This window comes from Palaemon carinicauda, chromosome 43 (assembly GCF_036898095.1).
Source record: "Palaemon carinicauda isolate YSFRI2023 chromosome 43, ASM3689809v2, whole genome shotgun sequence".
Taxonomy (NCBI): Eukaryota; Metazoa; Arthropoda; class Malacostraca; order Decapoda; family Palaemonidae; genus Palaemon; species Palaemon carinicauda.
This window is the reverse complement of record NC_090767.1, coordinates 11,455,249-11,465,307: the sequence shown is the minus strand read 5'-3', so window position 1 is coordinate 11,465,307 and position 10,059 is coordinate 11,455,249. Positions and strand designations below refer to the sequence as shown.

The 10,059-nt window shown below is 41.8% G+C and overlaps 1 protein-coding gene across 1 annotated transcript in view; it reads left to right on the top strand.

Annotated features, from left to right (window-relative positions):
- Positions 1–9,018, top strand: part of LOC137634033 (neuroligin-4, Y-linked-like) — a 53,335-nt gene extending 44,317 nt beyond the window's left edge. Inside the window, exons 4-7 of the mRNA XM_068366290.1 lie at positions 1,667–2,565; positions 2,898–3,055; positions 3,839–3,954; positions 6,695–9,018. Coding sequence (XP_068222391.1) covers positions 1,667–2,565; positions 2,898–3,055; positions 3,839–3,954; positions 6,695–7,857 — 2,336 coding nt within the window. The 3' untranslated portion in view covers positions 7,858–9,018. The remainder of the gene's footprint in view (positions 1–1,666; positions 2,566–2,897; positions 3,056–3,838; positions 3,955–6,694) is intronic.
- The last annotated feature ends 1,041 nt before the right edge of the window (positions 9,019–10,059 follow it).

Here is a 10,059-nt window from a genome sequence, read left to right as displayed (position 1 = left end):
TTTACATTAAGTCTGTTACACTTGAAAATATTAATACACGAACTCTGAGACAGTTGAATAACTCCCGGACAGAAATATATCAAACACTGAATATCCAAAGGTCTCTTAAGTACACTTAATTCAAACTGAGTAATTATTATTACGAATACTCAAACAACTTTAATTCTGATCATTAACACGACACGAGCGAATATGCATTAACCCTTTTACCCCCATGGACGTACCGGTACGTCCTTGCAAAAAAATGCTATAAAAAATTGTTTTTCATATTTTTTGATAATTTTTTGAGAAAATTCAGGCATTTTCCAAGAGAATGAGATCAACCTAACCTCTCTATGACAAAAATTAAGGCTGTTAGAGCAATTTAAAAAAAATATACTGCAAAATGTGCTGGGAAAAAAATAACCCCTTGGGGGTTAAGGGTTGGAAATTTCCAAATACCCCGGGGGTAAAAGGGTTAAACACTGATGATTGAAATAATACTCTTTACAAAAATAAATATATTCTATATAAATTACACTTTGAAAAGAATTTGCATAAAACAAATATATCACTTGAAATATTAAGTCTGAACAAAACTTAGATTAGGACAAGTATGTTACGATCTGAAAATTATATAAAAACTTGACTTGAAATATTATATCTAGATAAACGTTAGACTAAAATTTTACAATCACTTGTTTCACTTCAAATTAAATCCGAATACAATATTTAAGTTTGACAGTTAATGAAAATAGATAACTCGTTCACAATACAAGAACCTATCACCTTCCTACAGGGTCGTTTACAAAACTCTTAAGAGAATTTTTATGAGTACTAACTATGATTACAAAAACTTATCACACCAAATCTTCGATATTTCACTGAACACTTTTAAAACAATACACTGAGCTGCGTGCGAGAGTGAGAAGGGGAGATGGCTGTCTTAAGGGTGGAATTCTCTATCTATCTATGCAACCCTGGGGTTGCCTTTATATATGAAACTTAGCTACTTCCAGAAACTTCCGAAAGATCTTGGAAGTGTGAGGGACTGGGCTAATGCATCAGAGTTACCATGTATTGCTCTCTCAAATGTGTACTTACGCAACGCCAGACGGCTCTCGTAGTCAGCAAGCTCCAAACACCCTTTGCGTATTCTCTCAAAAACATGACACAATACCTCATAAAAATTTTAAAAAAATTACATAAGCCCTTGTTCCTATCTTGTATGGTCACATAACACTCTCAAACAGCTTACGTAAGACTTCGTAACAAATAAACGAGAAATAAAAAATTAATTCTTCAAAATAACGTAAATACACTTGAATAAAGAATACAATAAAATCAACGATGTAAATCTTACGTAATTTACATAGTAAACTCTTGTCTACATGAGAGAAACTTATCTTAAGAGCTAGCCATTCATCCCTTCAATGCACAAATGAAATATATAAATATATCATGAATAAGCCATTATATTTACTCTACACTAGACCAGCTTTGTAAGAATATATAATATATATATATATATATATATATATATATATATATATATATATATATATATATATATTATATATATATATATATATATATATATATATATATATATATATATATATATATATATATATATATATTGATCCTGCTTAGCACATCTTACTAACCTTGATGACTTTCTTCTCAGGCTTTTTAAACACCAATGCTGACCCCAGAGGAAGAGGTCACGTCATGAACCATGGGCTCATTGACCAAATTGCAGCACTTCACTGGGTACAAGAGAACATAGGGGCATTTGGGGGTGACCCGGGAAGCGTCACCTTACTGGGACATGGAACTGGAGCGGCCTGCATTCACTTTTTGATGGCGTCGACAGCCGTGGCTCCGGGCCTCTTCCATCGTACAATACTTATGTCTGGTTCTGCTCTTAGCCCTTGGGCAGTGGTGGGCACGCCCATCCATTACGCCCTGCAGTTTGGCCGTGCCCTGAACTGCACCTCCAGCCTGGCTCCTGGTATAAACCTCCTCCACGATTCCCAATTGAAGCCATCTAACGAGGAGCTGGACCAAATGGTTAATTGTTTGAAAGATAAGCCTTTGGAGGAGTTACAAACTGTGCACGTGGCCTCACCGCAGTTCCTGTATGCCTTTGGCCCCAGCGTAGATGGCATCGTCATACGTAACGACTACAGGAGGGAGATCCGAAAGAGGGCGGACGAGCAGACCAAAGAATACGACCTGCTGTTCGGGGTGGTCCCTCACGAGTCGTACAATGCCTTAAGCAACGGTGCCATCGAGAGTGGCATAGATGTGGAGCGGCGAGATCAAATATTCCGGACCACAGTCCGAAACTCTTACGACTATCATCTGAACGAGGTCTTCATCTCGGTTGTAAATGAATACACAGACTGGGAAAATCCGGACGCCTCACCAACAGCTGTCAGGGACGCAACGTTGGCCGCGCTCAGTGACTCTCAGTATGTGGCGCCATTGCTCAAAACAGCTAACAATCTCAGGATAGGAGACAAAAATCAATTTTTCTATGTTTTTGATCACACGACCACATCGGAATCCGAGTCTGCGGATGTGAGTATTTGTGGACGAGTTTAGATCTAATCTTGACCTCAGATGTACCGTTAGACACAGGAATTCCTGCCATGGGAGGTGCACTCTGTTACGCCCTCACTTTGTGTAAGGAGAGATGGCAGAGGTAGTGGGAATCTTGCTATGTAGCAAGAGTAGGATGTGCCAGGAATTCCTGTTCCAACTTTAACTTTGTGATGATGAATAGACTTAGAATTCACTTATCCCCTTTGTTGATGTCAAACAGGAGAAAAACACACAACTTTAAACCATAAATGAAACAAAAAAAGGATAAAAATCACTCCAAAGATTTGATGGAATGTTTTCTCCAACAGTCGGTGAGAGGAGCTGTTCACGGAGATGAATTGGCTTACATCTTCGGGGCGCCACTGGTCGGCGAGTTGGGTGTGTTCACTGCCAACAACTGGACGCACCAAGACACCCTGGTTTCCGAGACCATGCTTTTCTACATTGCTAACTTTGCAAAGACTGGGTAAGTAAGGAGAAGACTTTTGTTTTCATCGTAACCAAACTTGAAACCTCTATAATTCCTAGGATAAGAATAGGTTTAAATTTGTTCATTGGGAATGTGTGCTGTGTGGGTCATAGCTACTCCTTATTAACCATAATTCAGTGGCATGCTCCCCCATACCCTTCTTGCTGCTGTATCCAAAACTGAACCTTCAAAGGGGGGGACCATGATGTTTCTGGAATGGGTTTTATCTCCTTGGAACAAGCAACCGGGACAAAGAAGAAGGTTGCTGAACATGCAAACACAAAATTGACTTCAATAATAGACAAAATGAATGATTATTCAGAATTTTCACTTGATGAATGTCTCTTACTCAACCCTTTTACCCCCAAAGGACGTACTGGTACGTTTCACAAAACTCATCCCTTTACCCCCATGGACATACCGGTACGTCCTCGCACAAAAATGCTATAAAAATGTTTTATTTCGTATTTTTGATAACTTTTTCAGAAAATTCAGGCATTTTCCAAGAGAATGAGACCAACCTGACCTCTCTATGACAAAAATTAAGGCTGTTAGAACAATTTAAAAAAAATATACTGCAAAATGTGCTGGGGAAAAAAATAACCCCCTGGGGGTTAAGGGTTGGAAATTTCCAAATAGCCTGAGGGTAAAAGGGTTAATGATCCTATATAGATGTGAGTGAATGAATGGAGACGATAATGGTTTCACTTGACGCCAGACACACTGACGTGTCATTGATGATACGCAGACAATCATTCTAACTTGATTTTTCTCTTCCAGGAATCCCAATCTGAGACCGGGCCAAGAGCTCACGACCAACGCCAAGGATAAAAGCAAGTTCAAAAAACTTGTCTGGGAAAAATACGATCCCATTTACCAAAAATACTTGTATATAGGTTAGTATATCCTATATCTAAGTTTTCAATCCAACATACAAACTGGGACTTTTCATCTACTAATAATAATAATGGTTCTTATTATGGCTAGTTTCAAAGTCACTCCTCTATCCTTCTGCTATATACATGTATACAGTGAGCCCTCGTTTATCGCGGTAGATAGGTTCCAGACCCGGCCGCGATAGCTGAAAATCCGCAAAGTAGTGACACCATATTTACCTATTTATTTAACATGTATATTCAGACTTTTAAAACCTTCCCTTGTACGTAGTACTGTTAACAAACTACCCTTTAATGTACAGAACACTTAATGCATGTACTACAGTACCCTAAACTAAAACAGGCACAAATATTAAAGGCGATTTTATATCATGCGTTTCCTAAACACGCCAAAAAGCACGATAAAAAATGGCAACCAATGTTTTGTTTACGTTTCTCTGATCATAATGAAGAAACAAACGCATTTACTGTACACATCTGTGTATAGGTTAGTTTTTGCATCGATTATATTGATTATTCAGTACAGTATGTTGATTTTGTTATTACCAATATGTATATATATATGGGTTATGAAAAAAATCCGCGAAGTGGTGAATCCACGATGGTCGAACCACGAAGTAGCGAGGGACCACTGTATTCCAACCCAAGTTTTTCTAGTCTTCCCTTCTATTGTCACTTATGATCTATGCTTAGATATCCCATGTTTTCTTTTCACTGCTCCTCCTTATTAGTCTTTTATGCTAAGGTTCATTAGGCTGTTGTCTCACCACTCATCAGGGGACCTTATACTTTCTAGTCTGCTCTTCAAGGGTTGATTCACACTATATCGTTCCAGTCCCGCTCCGCTCTCGCTCCAGTCAAGCTCCGGTCAAATATTATTACATAGAAGCCTTCACACTGGCACACCAGTCCGTTCTCGCTCCATTCTCACTCCGGTCATGATAGAAAAAATTCAATATGTACAATAACAGGCTAATAATGTTCACTGCATCAATACATTTTCTATTATCACTGAACTTTATTCCTATGCAATGATGCTTTTTCCTTCAATTCATAATTTTGCCAAGACCCTCATTGGACCGAGAGCGAGGCCAAGAAGAAGTTGTAAGCACCCTAAGTACCTAGACCAAACCTTTCAGAAGTATTTTGAGCAACTGTAACAACTTAGGAGGAACACTATTATCTAACAATAGGCAATGTTATATGGTCACTTCTTAACCTAACCTGATACGGAATCAAACCTTGGAAACTGCTGACTGCTTTGTTAATTAGGTTGAATTCAGGCTCCCTTTTCCTATTGGAAATCAAACTAGCTCCATTAATGAATAGTACCATCTCAATGTCGAAATGAAGTGAGTGATTGGTTTCCGATGAGAGTGGGGCTGAGACAGGGATGTGTGATGTCGCCGTGGTTGTTTAACTTGTATGTTGATGGAGTGGTGAGAGAGGTGAATGCTCGAGTGCTTGGACGAGGATTAAAACTGGTAGACGAGAATGACCATGAATGGGAGGTAAATCAGTTGTTGTTTGCAGATGATACTGTACTGGTTGCAGACACAGAAGAGGAGCTTGACCGACAAGTGACAGAATTTGGAAGGGTGTGTGAGAGAAGGAAGTTGAGAGTTAATGTGGGTAAGAGTAAGGTTATGAGATGTATGAGAAGGGAAGGTGGTGCAAGGTTGAATGTCATGTTGAATGGAGTGTTACTTGAGGAGGTGGATCAGTTTAAGTACTTGGGGTCTATTGTTGCAGCAAATGGTGGAGTGGAAGCAGATGTACGTCAGAGAGTGAATGAAGGTTGCAAAGTGTTGGGGGCAGTTAAGGGAGTAGTAAAAAATAGAGGGTTGGGCATGATTGTAAAGAGAGTTCTATATGAGAAAGTGATTGTACCAACTGTGATGTATGGATCGGAGTTGTGGGGAATGAAAGTGATGGAGAGACAGAAATTGAATGTGTTTGAGATGAAGTGTCTAAGGAGTATGGCTGGTGTACCTCGAGTAGATAGGGTTAGGAACGAAGTGGTGAGGGAGAGAACGGGTGTAAGAAATGAGTTAGCGGCTAGAGTGGATATGAATGTGTTGAGGTGGTTTGGCCATGTTGAGAGAATGGAAAATGGTTGTCTGCTAAAGAAGGTGATGAATGCAAGAGTTGATGGGAGAAGTACAAGAGGAAGGCCAAGGTTTGGGTGGATGGATGGTGTGAAGAAAGCTCTGGGTGATAGGAGGATAGATGTGAGAGAGGCAAGAGAGCGTGCTAGAAATAGGAATGAATGGCGAGCGATTGTGACGCAGTTCCAGTAGGCCCTGCTGCTTCCTCCGGTGCCTTAGATGACCGCGGAGGTAGCAGCAGTAGGAGAGTCAGCATTATGAAGCTTCATCTGTCGTGGAAATGTGGGAGGTTGGGCTGTGGCACCCTTAGCAGTACCAGCTGAACTCGGTTGAGTCCCTGATTAGGCTGAAGGAACATAGAGAGTAGAGGTCCCCTTTTTGTTTTGTTTCATTGTTGGTGTCGGCTACCCCCCAAAATTGGGGGAAGTGCCTTGGTATATGGATGGATGGACCATCTCAATGAGATATTTGTCACATGTAGTTGGAAAGTATAAGGAGGACAAAGGGAAACATTATCAAAATACCATGAATATCTGTCAATCTATGTACACATATATATATTATCCATTGTTTATATTACTATATAGGTGTATAATTATAGCAGGAATAATTCACGACAATACTTATTGCAGGTAGTCGCCCTAGAATGAAAGATCATTACCGCGCTCACCAACTCGCTCTCTGGATCTGGCTGGTGCCCCAACTACAACGAGTGGGACGTCTGGAGTTCCTGACCCTCAGGGACCCAGACAATCAGCACCTAGACGACGAGGAGAGACTTCAAGAACTCTCCGTTCTCCACCATCTTTTCGCGCACTTTGACTCGCCCGAGTTGTATTCTGGATCCGTTCGGCCACTCCAGCACATGGCTGGGCATTACGTTCTCCCCCCCACCACAACCACCCCAATGCCTACCACTACCACCACCCTTCCACCACGGGAGTTCTCCCAAATGTTGACCACCCCTCGTATTCCCCGTCGCAATCCCATGTTAGATCCCTTTCCAGATGTTCTCTCGAATGCCACAGCTCACGCAGAGGCCACCAAGCCCGAGGGCGTTGGATATATGGCCTACTCGACTGCCCTCTCTGTCACTATTGCCATTGGGGTGTCCTTGCTTATTCTGAACCTGCTCATCTTTGCCGGGGTCTATTACCAAAGAGACAGATCGCGGATGGGCAACAAACAGGAACAGCAGCAGCAGCAGAATCAGCACGACAGCAGTCAGAGCAGCTGCAGCGGAGGCGGTGGTGGTGAGCAGCAGCATCAAATGGCCGCAGCCATCAGCAGTGCCACAGGTCCTACATTAGGATCGAGCAGCATCAATTTAGAAGTGATGAAGTTGCCCATGCCGGTGGTGACGTCGTCGTCGTCGTCGTCAAAAGCCCCCCCTCCCCCTTCTCCCCTCTCACATACTCCTCATCCCTTTGCGCATATCTCTGCCGAGTGCCCCCCTGCCTTTGCCGATACCCCGTTAACTTTAGAAAGTCATTGTGTTACCATACCCCCTCCACCAACTATACCCAATGGTAGTGCCACCATGATTGATGGAGGAGGCCACAAGCATCAACATCAGCACCAGCAGAAATTACAGTCAGATACCCTGCAGAAACAGCATCAATACCAACAACAACTGAAAAGACAACAGCAGCAGCAGCAAGAACAACAACTTATGATGATGCCCCGGCCACCACCTCCACCGCGGCTGCTATCAGAGACTCAGCCATTACTGCCTGCTCAGGTACCGGGTCCACCTCGAGGAAAGATACCACCCTTTGAGGAGCTACAAGTATGACCCAGGAGCCCTCTGGTGGCGGTGCTGTCCACTGCTAAACATCCGCAGCAGCAGCAGAGTGGTGTCGCTAGACCACAAACTCCACCTGAGCCACATCGTCATGCCCAGGTGGTCGACTATTACGGCGGCACTTTCTACCACGGACAGGATATGACAACCTCCTTCCGAGGTGGTGGGAGTAGGCCACCCGTAGTGGCTGTACCTCCTCCAACTGTGATCTGCGCGGGGGGCAGCTCGTCCACGTGGCCGCGCAAGGCCCCAGGACCACGCACCTGGCCAGAGGGTGATGTAACAACTGGATTTGATAGCACAGATTCCATACAGCAGCAGAAACAACAGTGAGAGGAGCTGAACTTCAAGTTGTTGTTGTTGTTGTTGTTGTTCTGTTTTCAGAGAACCATCATTCATCGCCTTCGGTAGATAGAATTCTTCTATTACATTACAAGGCAGGATTCTATCGTATCGAGGGCTGACAAATTTTGAGCTACGAGCGTATTCAATTTTACCATACCAATATCTGAAAAAAAAAAAAAAACAGCCAATTCTTGAGTCGATAGAATAATTCTACTATCTAATTGACAGTCTGAATTCTGTAATGCAGAAAGAATTCTTTCCAACCAATGGCACACAGAATTCTGCTGTGCTATCAGCAGATAGAATTCTATCATACCAGTGAAAGACTTTTGTTTTCTTCTGCAATATGTTGACAGAATTCAACCTTTCCATTGGCATAGAAAAATTTGACCATGCCACTGACGGAGAGAATTCTACCCTTTAGATATCTATCCTGTCATTGGATCTCTGAATTCTATCTACCTATTGGCTAACAGAAGAAGAAGACGATCAGGTAGGGGCCGCTACAGGAGTCTGTTACTGAGGGTAGGTAGAGCACACCACCTTAGCATAGACCCAAATGTTGACATAGACAGCATTTCAGACGATGTATTGTTGACGACAAACATATTATTGACAATCTCACGATCACCGCTGCTGACGTTGTGATACTAATATTGCGTATTCTCTAAGTTCCCCCAAAAATTGATCTATGTTAAAAGTGTCAACTTTTTATATGTATTTGATGAATAATGTAAAGTGAGTATTATGATAAATAAATGAATCTATTACTGTGTTGAACATTGAAGTGTTTTCAATAAAAACTTGCTAGTAATAAGGAGGTTTGACTATCTTTGATCAGCGTTATTAATCTTAACCCTTTTACCCCCAAAGGACGTACTGGTACGTTTCACAAAAGCCATCCCTTTACCCCCATGGACGTACCGGTACGTCCATGCAAAAAAATGCTATAAAAATTCATTTTTTCATATTTTTGATAATTTTTTAAGAAAATTCAGGCATTTTCCAAGAGAATGAGACCAACCTGACCTCTCTATGACAAAAATTAAGGCTGTTAGAGCAATTTAAAGAAAATATGCTGCAAAATGTACTGGGTAAAAAATAACCCCTTGGTGGTTAAGGGTTGGAAATTTCCAAAGAGCCTGGGGGTAAAAGGGTTAAAGGGCAAAAGTTATCACAAAACCAAAAGATTAAGGCCAATGAAGGAAGGGGACAACATGTGATGAGAAATAGAGGTCAAGACAAAGAGAAAATGGCCTTAAATTTCCTGATTTTAAAGGTTTCATTCAAATTCACTTATAAATGGCAGAGGAGGAGAAAAGGAACAGTGCCAACCTATATAGATCAGCATCCAAGGTAGGACCAGGGAGAACCAGGTAGTGGCAGCTTATGACTCGGCAGGCACACCTATAGGCTCTCTCCGTCCCCCCCCCATACTTAGCTCACCGGGATGGTGAGGTTGCAGACACTACGAGACACTATCGAGTGGGGCTCAGTCCGGCAGACCGCCAGTCTTCCAAATAAGTTTACACTCTTCCAAAGAGGTCATGAACAAATAAGTGTACACTCTTCCAAAGATGTCATGACCAAATAAGTGTACACTCTTCCAAAGATGTCATGACCAAATAAGTGTACACTCTTCCAAAGATGTCATGACCAAATAAGTTTACACTCTTCCAAAGATGTCATGACCAAATAAGTGTACACTCTTCCAAAGATGTCATGACCAAATAAGTGTACACTCTTCCAAAGATGTCATGACCAAATAAGTGTACACTCTTCCAAAGATATAATTAACACTTTTCCTCCAAAGATAATATTTCCACTCATCACACCAGAGTAAAGGTT